At 57.5% G+C, this 18,076-nt stretch overlaps 4 protein-coding genes across 4 annotated transcripts; 1 reads left to right on the forward strand and 3 right to left on the reverse strand.

Moving 5' to 3' along the window:
• Positions 1-427: 427 nt before the first annotated feature.
• Positions 428-2,621, reverse strand: LOC143169063 (basic phospholipase A2 Sms-N6-like). The gene is made up of 5 exons (XM_076356227.1): positions 2,546-2,621; positions 2,040-2,096; positions 1,716-1,851; positions 1,076-1,182; positions 428-937 (listed from the first exon to the last, which is right to left on the reverse strand). Exons 2-5 carry the CDS (start codon positions 2,077-2,079, stop codon positions 813-815), a joined length of 408 nt encoding a protein of 135 aa, XP_076212342.1. The 5' UTR covers positions 2,080-2,096; positions 2,546-2,621; the 3' UTR covers positions 428-812.
• A 234-nt stretch (positions 2,622-2,855) lies between these two features.
• Positions 2,856-3,890, reverse strand: LOC143169065 (basic phospholipase A2 CoaTx-II-like). Its single transcript, XM_076356230.1, has 4 exons — positions 3,851-3,890; positions 3,429-3,573; positions 3,212-3,318; positions 2,856-3,107 (listed from the first exon to the last, which is right to left on the reverse strand). The coding sequence occupies exons 1-4, from the start codon at positions 3,888-3,890 to the stop codon at positions 2,983-2,985; spliced, it is 417 nt and encodes a 138-aa protein (XP_076212345.1). The 3' UTR covers positions 2,856-2,982.
• Positions 3,891-5,618: 1,728 nt separating this feature from the next.
• On the reverse strand, positions 5,619-8,224 carry LOC143169062 (phospholipase A2, membrane associated-like). The gene is made up of 5 exons (XM_076356226.1): positions 7,859-8,224; positions 7,440-7,489; positions 6,758-6,902; positions 6,392-6,498; positions 5,619-6,043 (listed from the first exon to the last, which is right to left on the reverse strand). The coding sequence occupies exons 1-5, from the start codon at positions 8,011-8,013 to the stop codon at positions 5,898-5,900; spliced, it is 603 nt and encodes a 200-aa protein (XP_076212341.1). The 5' UTR covers positions 8,014-8,224; the 3' UTR covers positions 5,619-5,897.
• A 2,949-nt stretch (positions 8,225-11,173) lies between these two features.
• On the forward strand, positions 11,174-16,476 carry UBXN10 (UBX domain protein 10). Its single transcript, XM_076356242.1, has 2 exons — positions 11,174-11,237; positions 14,054-16,476. Exon 2 carries the CDS (start codon positions 14,069-14,071, stop codon positions 14,948-14,950), a length of 882 nt encoding a protein of 293 aa, XP_076212357.1. The 5' UTR covers positions 11,174-11,237; positions 14,054-14,068; the 3' UTR covers positions 14,951-16,476.
• Positions 16,477-18,076: the final 1,600 nt, after the last annotated feature.

Raw genomic sequence — 18,076 nt, forward strand, 5'->3', positions numbered from 1 at the left:
CTGCCTTTTCCTAAGGGACGTGCTCGGGGTTGTTGCAGAATTGGGCCAAAACATTCTTTTCTGGTGAGAAATCTGTTTTGCTCTGCGCTGGATGTGAGGCAAGAGCGAGCTCCCGGCCACCCCGTCGCAGCAAAGGTTGCCAGCGCCCGACCCTCCCACAGCATCGCGCCTGCCCACAGCCCCTTCGCCCCAGCTTTGATTTCTCTATCTCGGAGCGACTGCAGATTTTCAGAGCCTGAAGGCTCGGGGCTCGGGGCGGGGGGGGCAGTTCAGGGGTGCAGCTGCATGTCGGTGGGAGATGCCTCACCTCTCAGGTGTCATTTTTTTTTCTGGGTATTTCAATAGGAAACCTAGCTAAGAGGTTAGCTTTTCCTCGCCAGGGGTGGTCGCTGGGCTCAGCTGAGTCATGTCACACCGAGGACCGATGTTTTGCGCTCTCTGGTTTTATTTTGAAGCAACAGAAGAGAATCTGCAGTGAAGCGAAAAGCAGAGGGAGCTGACAGGCTGCACGGGGAGCTCGAGCCAAGGGGAAATGAGTGTCAGCGGAGAGGCTCGCGCTGGTTTCCATCTCGCCCTTCGCAGGGACAAGGCGCAGGTGTTCACCCTTCCCTTGTTTTTCTGTGCTGAAACATCGCATCTGTGCTGCTCTCCCTCCTCAGATCCAGTGTATAATGACGCAACTTCACGAGAGGGTGGTTGTCTTCACGTCAAAGCCAAAAAGCCCCGAGGAGGAGACCCGCCAGGGTTGGGAAACGCTCCTACGTCCCTTTTCTTACCAGCTTGGAGGTGGTTTTGCAAAAAGCCCTTTTGCTTCAACACCGCCCGGCTCGTCCCCGGCACTTGCCGCGACGCCGGGGCAGCCCCCGGCCGCGCATCCGGCAGAGCCAGGCTGCCCGCTCGCATCTGCAGGCACCTCTCTGGCACCGGGTCCCGGAGCCTGCAGGGTCCGGAGGGAAAGCGCGGCTGAGACCTTCTTTTCGGGAAGATCCCCGGCGTGCTGCCCTGAAAAAGGGCACCGCAAAGGAGGGCGATGGTCTGGGAAGAGGTATCCCGAACCGCGACTGCGGGGACTCACTGCAGGTGGGGATTCCTGCCCGGGGCACCAAGAGGGGCTGGATCGGTCCCACGCGGCACCGCCGTGCAGCCAGCTTGGCGTAGCAGCAGGCACGGAGCAGGCAGCACCTGCAGTGAGAAGGAGAGCCTGGCCTCATCCGAAACGTGGCACCGGCTGCTTCTAACCTACCTGAAACAGGCTCCGCGAGCCGGGTGGGAAGAGCCACCAGCGTTTGCATCCTCGTCCTGCTCTAAATCACCCAGAAGCTGCTCTTCCCAGCCCGTTCCCACGCCAAGCCTCTTCTCTGCTTCCCTGTGCAACCCCTGCCCAGCTCCCAGAGCCCTTGTGCATCCTGGCTTCGGGACTGTCCCCGTCCTGTGGTGCCACCCCGTTGACCTCAGCCGGTTGTCACTGGCATGACCCGACTGACTACAGGGCTGGAATTAGGGGTGAACGTCGCCTCGCTTTCCCCCCTTCCCTAAAACCTGTTCCCTTTCTGCTGCTGCCCATCGCCTGGTCTGCATTTTGCAAAGCTTCAGAGGATGCTGCTGGCGTTGCTCACAAGCCCGGGGGTTACCCCGGGGCCAGTGTTAGCCGTCCCGGGGCCAGTGTTAGCCGTCCCGGGGCCAGCGTTAGCCATCCCGGGCAGCGCTGCCTGTACCGGTCCATTGAAGCCTTCGACGTGCCACTGCTGCCCCATCCCGAGTAGCAACTGTGGGCGGTCAGATTTCCTACGGTGCTTCCATCGAGTCCCGGTGCGAACCTGCGCGGGAGCTTCCCACGAGCCGTGAACACACCTAGAGTGACGGGAAAACGTGATTTTTGCAAGTTACATGCAGAAACGAGGCCTGGGGAGCCAGGGGGGAGAGGAGGGCTTTGCTGGGAGTCCCCCCATGGAGTGCATGGGGGTTTGGGGATGCTCCCTGCATCAGCGCGGGGCTGCAGCCTGGCTCCTGTCCCTGGGTCGGGGAATGGCTGCGCTTACTGCAGGCAAGCAGCACCGCCAGCATCAGCAGGACCTTCATCTTCCTCTCACCCGGGCCTGGGAGGAGAAACGGAGGACAGACTCAGCCAGGCAGCGTGGCCGGTCAACAGGTGCTGCCTTGCAAACCTTGTCCCTCTGAAATTCAGGTCCAATCCCCCCCAAAATTTGGAGGGAGGAAGGCAGCCGTGCTCCCTTGCATCTGCGTTGCTGCCTCTTGGCCAAAAGCAAACGCTTTCTGAAGCTGTCCCACCTCCTGAGCATCTCCCACCTCCCGTCCCACCACTTTTGGCATCCAGGGCATCACTTCGCAGCAGCAGTGCAGCTACCCCCCCCGGGGCTGCAACTTCCCGGCTGAGTTTTTATCTGAAAGCAATGACACTTTATCTACAGGCATGGAAAACAGCAGAAAGCAGCACGCCTGCTGCCTCCTCCCAACATCACACACACCCCCCCCCCCCAGTAGTTTTGTTTCCGCAGCAGCGGGGGCGAGGGTGGGAGTCGCTCACCGGGGGATCGCTCCAGCTCCGATTCCTCGCTGGCAGCCTGTCCTCCCGGGGAGAGCGCTGCCCTCCGTGTCCGGCCCGCGGGCTCTGAACTGGAAGCGTTGAAATGACTTGCCTGTCCCAAAAACGCTTTATGCTACGCCCCTTCCCTCGCCGGCCAAACCCCCCTCTCCCCGTGGGCTGCAGCCCGGAGTGACGCAGGGGCCAGGGCAGAGTTTTTGCAAAGTTTGGGGTGTGTTTGGGGAGGATGATGTCGAGTATTTACGGGGCTTTCTCTGCCCAGCAGCAGCTCACAGAGGACCGGGGTGGTTTAAGCACGTTGTTTATTTTCACGTTGATTAAATTTACAGCAGCGCTAACGTGGCCCACGCAGGCGGGGATGTAGGTTGATCCAGATGCAGAACCAGCGTGTGTGCTCCGGCCCCACATCCCGGCTCTCGTCACCGGCACCAGCACTTGGGGTAGAAGCGGTAGCGTTTGCTGTAGCTCCCGACGCTTTGCTTCAGGCAAAGCGCCAGGCTGCGGTCGCACTCGCAGGAGAGCTGGGCGCACCAGGACCTCTGTCCTGCAGGCGGAGAGGAGCCCAGGGTCAGCCCCAGCTTGCGGGGGGGGGGGACGGGGACGGACGGGACACACACACGACACCCCCTTTGCCAGGGTCCTACTTACTGCAGGAGGGGCTGCTGCTGTGCCAGTCGTAGTGGTAGACCTGCATCTTGGCATTGCAGCGGTAGCTCAGGAGGTTGTTGTAGCAGGTATCGTGCAGCTGGCAGCATCTGTACGGGTGCTCGAGGCTTTGGGGATTGGTTTTCCCCTCTATCCCCCCCCAAATTTGAAGCCATGCAAGGATGTGTTCGGGCAGGGAGATTTTTAAGTGGGCGCTTACCTGTCTGTGGCGTCCTTGGGCTGCCCTTTGCCCCCCAAGCCGCAGTAGCAGCCGTAGAAGGAGTAATGCAGCAAGGCGTTTTTCCCCGTCACCTTCGTGATCATCTTGGGCAGCTCCCAGAGGCTCCCGCAAGCTGGGGACAAGCCTGCGGGGCAAAACCGGTGGGGCTCACACCGACACCCGGCTCCCCAGCAGCATCCCCGCACCCCTCCGGCCCCCAGGTTGGTACCAGGCTGGTGCTGTCTTAAAAATAAGTAGATGCAACGGAGAGGAAATGTATCCCCGGCTCAGTGCAGGAGAGTTGTTGCGTGTTTCAGAGAGGTGGTCGTGAGGAAAGATGAAGAAATCGGCAGTCTGGTCCTAATTTCCACGGATGCAGCTGCGCGGAGGGCCGTGGGACTGGTGCGAGCGAGGACACTTACCCCAGGCAAAGAGCGCAGCGAAGGCGAGGAGAGAGTTCATCCTTTTGGCAGCCCTGGGAAAGGAAACCAAACCTGTGTAATTTCCCCATTATATCAACCGCTTTCTTCTTTACTTCCCCGCCTTGTCTGGGGGCTAGAGATGCTCCCCACCTCCCGGGATGGGAAGCGACGGGAATCGGATGGCGGAGGGGTGGGAAAAAGCAAAATGAAGGGAAAGGAAGAAAAGTTGGAGGAATGATCAGCCCCTGAGGGCTGCACCCCACCGCTCCGCCCCTGGGCTGGCATCGCAGGTAGCCTCTCCTTTGCTCCTGCTTTCCCGGCACGGACCTCGCTCCCCGCTTGCGCCGTGGCTTTTGGTTAAAGCAGGGAAGGGAGGAAAAGCGTTCCCCCGTTCCCGCTTACCTCGGGAAAGCTGCCGCTTGCTTGCAGGGCCCTGCAGCCGGCAGGGCTTTCCTTATATAGGGTTTGCTCCCCGCTGTCGGATGCTCGTTTCGCCCAAATCTTGCTGACTGGGCTTTTCTGCAAAGGAGAAGGTGCCGTCCTTCCCCTTTCCAGGAATGCAAGAAATCCCCCCCCAATGCCCTGGCTCCGTATCCCACACACGGGGGCTGGCGTCGGGCGGGATGAGCCGGCAAAGCAGCGTCATTTCCAGCCCGAGGAGGAAGCCAACGCTCTCTGCCCCGGGGCCGGAGATGCCCGAGGGCCTTTTTCTTCTGCCCTTCCCAGCACCACGGTGCTGTACCGGGGAGGAAATAATAGCCCCGATTCAGCTTTGGGATCCCGGCAGCCACGAGCGAAGCGGGTTTGGGGTTTTCGAGGGGTCGTGCGGTTTGGGAACTGTCCCTCTGCCACGCCGCAGAGGCGATTCAGAGCAAGTCACCGGTTCTTTGGGAGAAGTACATGGACAATAAAAGCATCTCTAAATGTGCAGCTGGCAGAAACACAGGGTTAGGCAGATACTGGATGATTGAAGGCTCGCCCACCGTGAGAGGAGGATGAAGCCAAACAGATGGTTTGGGATGAGTGAATGCAACTCCCCTTTATTTCTCTCTGTAGGATTTTTCCAACTCCTCACTGCGACCCCTCTGCAGAGCTCATCCCTCACGGAGAAACCATTTAGTCACCAACTTAACCGCCCTCCTAAATTAGCATCCGCCTTGGGATGGACGAGGCTTTGAAATCTTCCCTCCTCTGCAGATAACTATTCCTTAGCCTTAATTTTGGCCACCATTTTTACGTGAGTGTCACAGGAGGGTCTCAAATTGCCTCCCACACATTCCCACTTCCATTATTCCTGTAAAAACCCCTTTTGGCCGTATCTCGCCTGCCCCTCAAGGCACCGTTTTGTTTTAGCTCCCGGAGTGAGTTCAGCTGGCGGGAAGGGGCGTTGGGAGAAGCCAAAAAACCCGACTGCCATTGGGGCTTGCCTCTGGGGAATTATTTTGTTAACAAACCCCAGGGACTTTTACTTGGTGGCATTTATTTGTCCCCGTTTCTCGATGCAACGTGCTCCTCCGTAGCTGGGGATCCGGCAGCAGCAATATTGCTCGGCAGCGGGATAGACCTGGCGATAGACCTGCGAGTTACAGCCGCTGTCGGACCGTCGGCTTTTTCAGGCTGCTGTCGGGACCACGGAAATATTGGGGTGTCAGACAGGTGGCGTGGCTAAGGTGTGAGATGCAGAAGTGCTCCCCAAACTCGGCAGCCCAGATGCCGCCGTTGCAGTGCCTCAGTCTCAGTGGCTCTTACGGAAAAACACCACGGAGAATCATTTCGAACACCTTTTATTTAATTATCTTTGCTGGGAAGTAAAATCAAGAGAAAAAAGAGAGGAGGAAGGGACCAAAAAATGGAAGCTGACGTGTCTTTCTGGGAAGTGGGGGATCTCCATCTGTAATGTGTGCGTGCCCTTCCTCACCCCGAGCATCACCTTGCGGGGAGCCTTGATGGCTCCCGCTCTGTTCAGCCCCCCACATCAGGCTTTTCTTTCCGTAGCGATGGGGAAAACCAGTCAAAATCTGCAACCTTGGGCGCAGATTTCTCCTCCTCAGCACTGGAGCTTACTTCCTCGGCATTTCAGCTTGAAATAGAAGCGGTAGGATTTATTGTAGGAATGCAAAGCGCTCGCGAAGCACGAAGCCACCGCCTTGTCGCATAGGCAGGTCTCTCTCTTACACCAGCTCTGCTCGTTACCTGCGGGGGAAAAAACACGGTGCTCTGCGGTGGCTTTTCCAGCTGGCATCGGCGATGGGGTCCCCTTGGAGCACCCCCAATGCCTGGAGCTGCCCAGGGGAAGCGCATGAAGCAGCGTGCCTCGGTGCTCGTCCTCTCCAGCCTGCCCGCATCCCTTCCAACGCCCATTTATTTATCGTACGCTGCGTCCTCCCGTATGCACCCGACCGGGCGTCGGGCTGGTTTCATCCCCGGGGGGGGGACGCCCTCCTGTGTACCCTGCTCCGGGGCTGGGGTGTCGCGGGGAGCGGTGCCGGTTCCCCACCTCCGTCGGACACCACCCCCCCGCCCTGGCTCGGCAGTACTCACTGCAGATGATGTCTCCGTTGGCGACGTCAAAGTGGTAGGGGGTTATCAGGGGTCTGCACTTGCCCTCTCGCAGCTTCCTGTAGCAGCAGTCGTGGGCGTAGCAGCACCTGCGGGGGACACCGTGTCAAACCGCTGCCCCCGAACCCTCCCTCACCACACTTGGAAGGTAAAGGAAGGTCCAGCCTCAAATTTAAGGTGACCGGGAGGAGGGGATGACAAGGCAGCAGCAAAACATGGCGGGGGAATGGTGCAAAACCCCCGCTCAGAGCACACCAGCGCCGGCAGGCTGCCAGCGAGGAGCTTTTTAGGGACCCCCGCGCACCCTGCACCGGGGCGGCAAGCGGCGATGGTTTTCCGGGTACTCACCGGTCGGTGGAGTCCACCGGGGTCCCTCTGCCCCCGATGCCGCAGAAACACCCGTACCAGCTGTAGGAGAGCAGGGCGCTTTTCCCCGTGGCTGACTTGATCATCCGCTCCAGCTCCAAAACGCTGCCGCGAGCTGGCAGCAGCCCTGCGGAGGGGCAGAGGGACGGGCTCGCGCCGGTGCAGAGCGAGGAGGCAGGCAGCGTTCCCCCCGCCTCGCACCAGGCAGAGGAATTAAATAAGTCTGGCGTTGCTGGAAATACATGCTTTCAGGCACGTGAACCATGAGAAGCTCCAAAAAAACCACCTCAGGATTATGTCTGGTTTCTGCAGCTACCCGATTCCGTCTGGCAGAAGATATTATCGCTCTCTGTACAGGCTGTGCCGCGCTTGCATCCTGCAACCGGCAATGCCACATTGCCAGGATCAGCCCTGGGCTTGGCACAGGCAGGAAAGCAGGTGACAACAGGCTCCAGGGCCTCTTAAAATAAATATGGATCTCAGCGTCTCAAAGCCTCACCGTCACGAAGACCTCCAGGACTACAGCAGTGCTACACGAAGCATTAGAGAGAAACTGCAAAGTTTAAACAAAAACCTGAAGCGTGCGCAAAGACGCTGGGTTTGTACGTCTTTTTTGCCAGGCAGACGAGATCCCGGCCTGGCCCGGTGAAACCGGGGCACTTACCGCAAGCCAAGAGCACGGCAAAGAGGAGATTCTTCATCCTCGGGCTGGCCCTGGAGGAGAAAACGGCAACGGCGGGCGATGAGCAGCACCCCGGGGGCAGGACAGCTGCTGCCCCCGTGCCCGCGCCGAGGGCACGGAGCCGGTCGGGTGCACCCTGGCAGCACCGCACGGTGACATTAGTGTCACTGTGGCTGTACAGCGTTGTGAAGGGATCCCCGTGCCCGAGCGCACACAGCTGATGCCCAGTGGGGCCTTTTGACTCCGGTTTTGGGATGCGGCGCTTGGCAGGGATGTGTACAGGGACACAGCGGTTGTCCTGCCTGGGACTGATGGAGAAGCTCACCGTCTGCAGCCTCCCACCGCCGCCCCCCAAGCTGCCTGATGAAATAAGAGGGCAATAAAATCCCCTCTCTCCTTACCCTGCCCGGACTTCGCAGCTCCGAGACTGCCGGCTTAGCGGGTTCGCTTTATATAGATGGCGAGGTCCACCCCCTCCTCTATCTGCGCTGACGGCGCTATTCATCGCAGAGCAGGTCTCGCCGAGTGGCCCCTCGGTAAAGGAGAAGGTTCCCATCCTTCCCCTTTACGAGAAACACGAGTTTCCCTGCAGCGGCGTGCCGCCAGCGCGGCCGGTGGCGACGCTCCCTCCGTCATCTCGCTTCTGCTTGTCGGCTGGGCACGAAGCGCTCTCCCTCTCGTGCTGATGCGGCTTCTGGAGGAGGCCAGTCGAGGTCTCGGCGGCGGTTTTAAAAGTCGTGGGGATTCGGTGGCTGGAGAGACAGGACAAAAGCGATTTATGCCCAGGAGGCGCAGAGCTGGCACCGCAGAGGTCGCTGCACCCTTGTTCCAGCTGCAGGCGGCACTTTGGCCTTGGTGTCGTCTCAAGCGGGCGCTTGGTTTTGCCAACTCACGCCCTGCGGCCTCAGAGATGGTTTTTCTCTTGGGGTCTTTCCCCTGCGATTGCCCCCTCAACTCCATGTCTGCATCCGAATCCGGCCACGCCGAACGGCAAGGGGAGGCGAAGGGAGGACGGCAAATGCCGCGGTCTCATTTCGTGGGTCTGTAGTTTTCCTGTCCTGCCCTCAGGGCACGGGAGACTCCGGGGAGCGCGTGGGCGAGGGGTCTGCGAAATTACATCAGCAGCAGCGAAGGCTGGAAATGCCATGGTAAGCCCGACCTGGAATGCTTTTTGAGTACAGTTTATTTAATCACCGTAACCGAGATGCGATACGAAGATGCAAGGGAGGCAGAAAACCGGAGGAGATAAGAAACAAAAGCTGCTATCTTCCCTGCGAAACCGTGGGGCCGAGAGCAAACACACACACAAACGCAACGGTATCAGGCGTGTATGCAGGGCTCCACCCTCAGTAATTAACCACACTTCTAGGGAAGGGAATTTGGGGGGGGGATTGTAAGAAAACGGCTCAGGGGTCTGTATTCAAGAAGAAAACCCCTTGTTGAATTTCTTGAGAGCCGCCAAAGAGGCTCTCTGGAAGGGACATCACCTCCCGGCTGTCCTCCAAGGCCGGCAGAGATGTCTGTCCCGGGGCTTTTCTTCCCTCTAACCTTTTATTTCCTGCTGCCAAGTGGAATAAAAAAGCCATCCAAGCCCAATAAGGAAAGGATGGGGAGCAGCAGCTCGCCCGCCTCCCCACTCAGGCGTGCCGAGTGGCTTAACCGCTCGCCACCTGCGCGAGAAACCGTCTCGAACTGCCACGGCGCAAACCCACGGGCATCACGCCGACACCCAAACCCCCTGCTTTCCCCGGCTGGCTTTTAAAACCATGGCATCCCTGATGATTTAAGCAGCCCCTTCCCACCTCATCCACAAAAAACTTCCATTACAGATTTTCCCCGTTGTGGTGGTCGTTATCTGCACCGCTCGTGCTCGCCTGCTTTGGCGTCGCAGGTCCTTGCCCTTCGGGGCGGGTTTGCTGCTGCGTTGGCCCTGATGGGGAGGGACGGCCCTCATCTCCTGGGTTTTTGCCGTAGGGTTTGGCTAAACCTGCGTGAAAGGCACCGTCCGGGGGCCTAAACGGAGACCAGAGGGCTGGGATCCCACGGATTGGGGATCCACAGGTAGCTTTAACCAAACGCCCTCATTTTAAGCCCTCCCTCTCTGCGGAGGATCTCGGGAGAGCGAGCACGCGAAGCTAAACCCTCTCTCCAATTGAGCCACAAACCCGAGGGCTTAAAAACCACGCGTGGAAGTTATTATCCCATTGGAAACACGAAACTTTTCAGCCTTCCTATGGAGCAAACGAAGAGGGGTATCAACCCGCGCATCTGTTTGTTCAGGGCCTCGTTGAGATGTAAATACGCCCGGTGCTTTCATCTGCAAAGCGCGCGTCTTCGGTGCGGTATCGCCGAACATCCTGTGGACGGGAGATATGCAACTATTTTCCGACCTTTTTAGTGCACAGGTACACCTTGATCTTCCCCCACCCGCAGGGCGGAGATCCCCGATTTGACGGTAGATAAGTTATCTGAAGTTATTTATTGCTTATTTCTCGCTGCCGTCGGCGGGCGCCTGTTGGTGGGAGAAGCATCTGGTTAACTAGAAGTGGGTTTAAAAAGGGATTAGCGGGGAGAGATGGAAATGTCACCATTACGTGGCGCGTTCCCACAACGAAAACTGACTCGGGGGATCGTTTATAGCCCGGACGATCAGGACTCGCCCTCCCTGTCAGCGCACACCGGGATGTGGCAGCCCGCGCCTCTCCCAGCACAAAGCAAGCTTAGAAGTCCCCCAGAGTTGTTTTAGGTCCCCGGATGATCTTGTGCCTAAAGTGTGATTTTTTTTTTTTTTTTAAAGGTGTTCTCACTGAAACTAGTGAGTTTGGTGTTTATTTGCCCGGTTTTATTCAGCGATCGCTCAGGTGAAGCTGTTCAATCACACCGTCATGAAACTCATGTCATGGGGGGGGGGTTAAAACCTAATCCCGGCATTCTCCTTCTGCTGCCTTTGCTCAGGAGAGGGTGTAACACCCTATTTTTAAACTTTCAGGGTTTAAAAAAAAAAAAAAAAAAAGGCTTTCGGTATCCAAGCAGGGTGACGCCGACGACGCGGTTTTGCTCTGGGTGGGACGGGGGAAAACGAGAGCTCCCGCGAGAGGGACGGGGACAACCTCGGTACCGCACTCAGCCACGGGGTTCGGAGCAGCTGTTTGGGACAGGACCCCGCCGCCGCCGCCACCCTCGCTCGCCCCCGTCTCCTTGCGCCCCTCAGGACGAAGCCTCCGGCCCCGCGCGAGGTGACGGGGCTGCTCCCGCGCCGCCACCGAGGCCCGACGCCGCGTCCCGTCCCTGCGCAGAGCCCGCGCTGGGGGCACGGCAGCCACCCCCGGGCCCGGCGATGTCCCTTCCGTCTGCACCAGCGGGTCGCGGCCGTCCCCGGGTACGTCCCCCGGGCCCACGCTGGGACATCGTGGCCGTCCCCGGGCCTGGTTACGTCCCTCAGACCCGCACCGGGGCATCGCGGCCATCCCTGGGCCCGACCCACAGGCCGCTGCCGGGCCGGGACAGCCGGGGCGGGCAGCCCACCGCGGCCCCGGCCTCACGGCGCTCCGGGAGCCCCCGGGACACGGAGCGAGGGCGCGGGGATCCGGCCCGTCCCCGGCCCGTCCCTGCCGGCCCTCGGGCCGCGACATGGCGGCCCTCGGACCGCGACCGGCGGCGCTCCGGCCAGTTCGTCTCTGTGGTTTGTGGGGCGGGGCCTGTCGCGCCAGCGGAAGTGGGGCGGTCGCCGTGGCAACGCGGCTGTGTTTGCCGGCGGGCGCGGGCGGCCCGAGGCGGCAGGTGAGGGGCGGCGGGGCCGGGCTGGGCCCAGGGCCGGCTGTGGGACCGGGCTGTAGGGCCCAGGGCCGGCTGAGGGGCCGGGGCCTGGCGGTGGGGCCGTGGAGGGGGGGTTATGGGGCCGGGGCCTGGCGGTGGGGCCGTGGAGGGGGGGTTATGGGGCCAAGGCCTGGCGGTGGGGCCGTGGAGGGGGGGTTATGGGGCCGAGGCCTGGCGGTGGGGCCGTGGAGGGGGGGTTATGGGGCCGAGGCCTGGCGGTGGGGCCGTGGAGGGGGGGTTATGGGGCCGAGGCCTGGCGGTGGGGCCGTGGAGGGGGGTTATGGGGCCGGGGCCTGGCGGTGGGGCCGTGGAGGGGGGTTATGGGGCCGGGGCCTGGCGGTGGGGCCGTGGAGGGGGGGTTATGGGGCCGGGGCCTGGCGGTGGGGCCGTGGAGGGGGGGTTATGGGGCCGGGGCCTGGCGGTGGGGCCGTGGAGGGGGGGTTATGGGGCCGGGGCCTGGCGGTGGGGCCGTGGAGGGGGGGTTATGGGGCCGGGGCCTGGCGGTGGGGCCGTGGAGGGGGGTTATGGGGCCGGGGCCTGGCGGTGGGGCCGTGGAGGGGGGTTATGGGGCCGGGGCCTGGCGGTGGGGCCGTGGAGGGGGGGTTATGGGGCCGAGGCCTGGCGGTGGGGCCGTGGAGGGGGGGTTATGGGGCCGAGGCCTGGCGGTGGGGCCGTGGAGGGGGGTTATGGGGCCGGGGCCTGGCGGTGGGGCCGTGGAGGGGGGGTTATGGGGCCGGGGCCTGGCGGTGGGGCCGTGGAGGGGGGGTTATGGGGCCGGGGCCTGGCGGTGGGGCCGTGGAGGGGGGGTTATGGGGCCGGGGCCTGGCGGTGGGGCCGTGGAGGGGGGTTATGGGGCCGGGGCCTGGCGGTGGGGCCGTGGAGGGGGGTTATGGGGCCGGGGCCTGGCGGTGGGGCCGTGGAGGGGGGGTTATGGGGCCGGGGCCTGGCGGTGGGGCCGTGGAGGGGGGGTTATGGGGCCGAGGCCTGGCGGTGGGGCCGTGGAGGGGGGGTTATGGGGCCGAGGCCTGGCGGTGGGGCCGTGGAGGGGGGTTATGGGGCCGGGGCCTGGCGGTGGGGCCGTGGAGGGGGGTTATGGGGCCGGGGCCTGGCGGTGGGGCCGTGGAGGGGGGTTATGGGGCCGGGGCCTGGCCGTGGGGCCAGGACCAGGCTCAGCTGTGGGGCCAGGGCCTGACTGTGGCACTGAGGGCTCTGCTGGGGAGCTGGGCTGTGCCGTGGGGCTGGGGCTGTGCTCTAGGGCCAGGGATTTGGGGCTGCCCGCCCTCCCAGGCCCTGGGGTCGCGGTGTTTTGGGCCACTTGTGGGCACCGCCCTCCCTGGCTGCAGTTCCCCATCCCAATCCCTCACCCAGGCACCCGAACGTAAAACGTGCCGTATTTAAAACGGCTCCTCACGGTAAACCTCTAATATATACCATGCTGAAGCAGTACAGACCCTCGCTCAGGAGGGTCCTGCCGTGGCTTATGGCAGGTTGTGTTGGGGTTTTTATTCTTTGAACTGGCGGTATAACTGGTGATGTCTGGTAAATGCTCTGGTGCGCTCGGAAGTTCCTCTTCAGAGGATGCTGAACCACAGCTTGTTGCCTGGGAGTTTATTTGTTAGAGGCAGTAAATGAAAGGCACACACCCCCCCTCCCTCCCTCCCACGGGCTCCTAGGAAACTCCGATGAGTCGCTTGGGCGGCGTGTCCCTGTCCGTAGCTCTGCTCGAGGCTTACAGAGGGACAGATCTCTCTGTCTCCAAGCAGCTTCGTACTGGAGCTGGCCAGGGCGCGCCTGTGTGCTGGGACTCTGCCTTGGCTTTGCTCGGCGTTGGTTTGCCGAGCGTTTCCATTTCGCGGTGGTGGAGGAGAAACCAAGCGTTAAATAACGCATCGCTGGCAAAAGGTTGTGGAACAACCACAGTGGCTGTTCCCTTCTCTTCCTTTGTTTTGGGGTGATGAGCAGCAGGCGAGTCCGACTCTGTCGTTACTGGAGAACGCCAAGCGATCAAAGTTGACGGGTTTTTTTCCCCCTTTGATAAGTCCTGCTGTGCAAACCACAGAAAAGGAAGAGGATGTGCATGACCCTGTTGCACTTCTCCAAAATGTTGTTGTGAGGTTGTGGCCCGGTTGTCTGGGCTTTTGGGCTTTGTCCTAGTAAAGCATGAGGGGTCTGAGCGCAGCTTGAGTTGGGGAACGCGCATCAGTACATGGTTTCATTTTTAATAGAGGTTAATATCAATCTCTGTTAAGCAGCTTTTGGTCACAGGAGAAGTCAGAATGCATTTCTCTGTATTGAATCAGACATATTCGGTCTCAAAGGTCTTCAGAGATTTTTAAAAAGTGAAGTGCAGTCAGTCTTACCCAAAAGTCCACGACAGGAACTTAATCTTTCACTGCAGGAACAGCAAAAAGGCCAGATTTGTGCTTTGAAGTTCACTCATCTCCCATTTTCACTGAGTTTCTAGCTTCAGAAAAAAAATGTTTCTGTTCCTTCCATCAAAAACTTCCTTCAAGTTGGGAAGGGCACAACTTCCCGATGCTCTGGGTCAACTTTAAACAATTCCTGACAAAGCCAGCACCTATAAATACACATATCCCACCGTCTCTGACTCAGCCGTAACTGAACCGTAGGATTGCTGCCTGCCTACACGGTGATACACCAGATTTATTGCTATTATTAGCTGATGTGCGGCACAGAAGTGGGAGCTGTAGGGAGGTTAAGCTCTCTAGAAGCTTTCTGGCCGATTCCTGTAACTTTTCCCTCTGCTACCCCATCCGCAGGTGCCTTGAGAAGCAATGGCCACAGCGGCTCTTCTGAACTTAGCACCGTCGCACCGCTACTTCCCTTCAAGCACAGCAGCTGCTTTCTCGTGGACAAACGCCGTCGACATGCACGTCACCAGGCCAAAATCTGCCAAGGGACGCACAAGGCCAAGCTTCAATTACTCTCAGAGCGTGGAAGCCTGTCCTTGCCGGGTGCCATCTTCCCCGCCACCAGCACCTCCTCACGATTTAGTGAACAGCCGGAGAGCATCGTTCACGAAACCGGCGTTCCCATCCGGCCAGGTGTCTCCCGAGGAAATCCCAGAGCTCCTGCAGCAAGTGCCTTTGAGGACCTCCTCTTCCCTGAACAAGTACAGGGTGCTCCCCTCCATCGGCTGGAAAGGCGTAGGGAGCGGCGCTGTGGAAGCGGTGGCTGAACAGACTGACGGGCTGAAAGTGAGTGAGGGGCAGGAGGACGCTCCGAAAGCCAAAACTCTTTCTGGAGAACAAGGATCTGCCAGCGAATTGTCAGAAAGCGATGTCCCCGGTGAAGAGAGCTCACACGTGCAATGTCCTCCTGGAAAGCTGGGGAGGAAAATGAGGCAAGAGAGCCCTTCGACGTTGACTTTAAGTTTGGAAGAGCCGCCGAAGGAAGAGTCGCACTTGCTGCTCGCTGTTCGATCTCCCTCTGGTCAGAGATTTGAACATCGTTTCAAGCCCACCGACAGTCTCCAGATGGTCCTTGCCGTGGCAGAACAGAAAATGGTGGCCAAGTACAAACGCTGCAGCGTTGAAACGATGGAGGTGCCCCGAAGGAGTTTCTCTGACCTTACGAGGTCCCTCCACGAATGTGGGATTCTCCACAAGTCCGTGCTGTGCATCCGACAGAAAGAGGAGCACGACGCAGATCTTTAGGCGCACAGAGACGCCGCCACGCCGCTCTGGGTCGTTCTGCTGAGTGGGATGCATTTCTTCTTCTAAAAAACTGGAATTCTGATATTTCCTGGGCCGCCTACTTCATCTTGCCGTCTTCCAAAAACTCCCCTTGAAGCAGACTTGTGTATATGTGTTGAGATAGTATTTCAGGTGTATATACCTGCTACATAAATAGCATCTCTTTTCACGTGTGCCATCACAAATTGCTTCCTGAGCGCCACCAACCTTTGGCCTTTTTGGTTTTCTGAAATTGCCGATGTTCTTCTTTGAAGACTGAAGTTTCCGAGACCTCTCCCCTTCTCCTTTCCTGTATTTCAGGAAGGTACCGCTTCCCAGAGTGGATCCAGATGCAGAGGCACCTATTTGGGAAGGTAGAAACGGAACTGGTTTACTCTGGAGGACCATCTTCAGTAGGTTATCTTCATTCTGAACATCATCTTCTCGAGAGCAACTGAAAAGGAGATCAAACCCGAAAACCATCTGGAAATAACAGTAATAACACGTTAATGGATTATTGCGAAGTATTAAATTGCAAGACCGATGGTAATGTACCTGTGAGAGCTCAGCTCTTTCTGGGTAACCTCAGTGCAGCTTTTAAGAGTGCGACTACGTCGTCTTTTTCAGAACAAACAGTTATTTTTTTTGGCTGTATCGGTGAGCAGCGGGATTTTCTACTTAGTTTTCCTTCTCTCATTCAACTCGTGTGATCCGTAGGTAAGAATACATGGAGAGTTAAGATGGGATGTTACAAAATACTCCCGTTTAACCCCTTTACACTGAAATGAGTTAGTCCAAGACAGCAAGTGCTGCTTTGAGAATTTGTAAATAAAAATACATTGATTGGATTTGACTGAGGAATGGGCTCGGGCAGTAGACCGTATTTTACTAAACCATCATTAAAAAAGGCCGGTAGGGTAACTTGGCAGGTTTTAGATAAATACAACGTGCTTGTGCTAAAAAAAAATCTTCTAGGTTTCTGATGGAAGTTCTTACGGTTCAAAGGCGGTAATTCAATCTGCTAAAAAAATGGACCACTTGCCACACGGATGAGCTAGTTTTACTATTTTGAGGTAAACCCAACTTTTTCTGAACCTCGGTGTAACTGCCAAACCAACACGGAACAGCAGTAGTAGTAGAAATCTGATGCCGGTGTTGACCAAGAGCGTAGCAACTCGTTCTAAAGCAAGCGTTCCGGGTCCAGCGGCTTTACGGAGACGGTACCTGATGAAATAGTGTTACCTACTACTGCGGGCGATGGTAATTGCACAGTAGCAATCCCGGTGCCTTCAGGGAGACCGAAACACGCGGTGGGTGCTTTTAATCAAACCTCAGCGGGGAGCAGAGTATTTCACTTAAGGGTTCAGGCACAGGAACCATTTTCTGTGTTTCGTTCAGCATTAAGCGGTTCATTCCCTTCTGATTTTGTGTATGCTACGTTACTTCTACATTTCAGAGTGTTTTCATACTGTGTTTTCATACAATCAATAAAACCTTTTAGGCTGAAACTTGAACTTCAGATGATTTCTGTGAACTGGAGGCTTAGCCATTGCATCTCCTCTTAAACGCGAAATGCCATTAATTTGATGGCAAATACCTCGGGGACTGCCCAAATCAGACTTTGGACGGTCAGCTGCCATCCACGCCATCTTGCACGTACCTTCCTGGAGTTTGTATCTTCGTCCTGTATTAAATACAAGATCGCAGCGAAGAAGGAAGCCCTTCGGATCAGTGGCTGCCCGCTGCCAACAACCAGAGACACGGTGACCACCACGCAGCTTTGAGAGCGTACAGGGGCCGATGCCTTAACCGAGAACAGAAGAGTAAGAGCAGCCTGGATCACAGCGGTCAGCACTTCTCAGGCTGGAGGAAATTCCTCCCGACTGTCTCCACCTAAGATAAAGCTGAATGAGTCTGGCCCTCTAACAAACTCACCTGTGCTACAGCACCTCCAAAGATGGGCATTTCAATTATTTCCTTTTCTAAAAACCACAGTCAAGTCAAGACAGTCAAGTCTTGATCTAGGCAAGCGCAGTGCCAGGAAAACACCTCTTTTCTCCCCTAGTTCTCCTTCTCTTCCCTTCAAAAGTCTTCTGGGGATGCAGGGGAGGTCTTAGCAGCAACTCTGCCAAGTCTGGCCCAAGAAGCACTAGGTGGGGGGGGGAAGAACAGTATTTATCTGACCTTATTTACAGTGTGGTATCATTTAACAAGCTGTCCTTGGGGGCAGCTTTTAAGAATTTCAGCTTTAACTCAGGTGAAGTTCAGTCTGTCACAGGACGCTTTCAGAAGGTCATAAATAGAAAACTCATCAGGAGTCCTGGCTGGGAACGTCCCTACCTAAGGCTTTTAAACAACAACGTATTCAAGCAAGAAATTAGCGGAGGCATCGTTCAGTAGGTGTTCTTTATTCCAATTAAAAGTACATTAGAAACAGCACACAGGACCAGCAGCAGCTTTCGTGACAATTCAACCCAATACTCTGCTGTCACAAGGTCATTCAGCTGTACTATTAAAGTAGGTGATTGAAACAAGTCTTCCACTCGACACGCAAGCACTCACTCACCTGCCACTTTAAATAGGTTTCCAACAGAATAAAAATAGATACACCCCAGAATACAAAAAGTTTAATTTTAACATTGTTTTTTTTTTTTTCACTAAAGCCTTTATACAAATTGATAAAAGGGTGCACAATTTCCTAAAATTTTAGGTACATTTTAAATGAGCCTTTTTTTACTTGGTAAAAGGATCCATGTTCCTGTCTTTGAACAGAATATGATGGCCAAAATTGCAAAGAAGATTCCTAGTTAAATTTACAATTTATACATTTGTTTTGAAGTGATTCCTGCACCGAGTAGCAGGCCCATGGCTGCTCACGCATGTCCCCTTTTCCCCAAAAAGAGCTGTGCACCCTAAGTTCTAGATCAGGAGCCTCCTTCTCCTGGAAACCGGGCTGGGGGAACAACCCACAGGCTTTCAGCTGCGCGCACGAGAATGGTCCCAACCGAACTAAAAGCCCGAGCACGGACGCTGCAAATCATTCCTTCTCCGGCAAGGATCACCCTGGGGCGAGGGACCGATGACCTGTTTTGCACTACGAGCACAATG

Source organism: Aptenodytes patagonicus, chromosome 19 (genome assembly GCF_965638725.1).
Source record: "Aptenodytes patagonicus chromosome 19, bAptPat1.pri.cur, whole genome shotgun sequence".
NCBI lineage: Eukaryota > Metazoa > Chordata > Aves > Sphenisciformes > Spheniscidae > Aptenodytes > Aptenodytes patagonicus.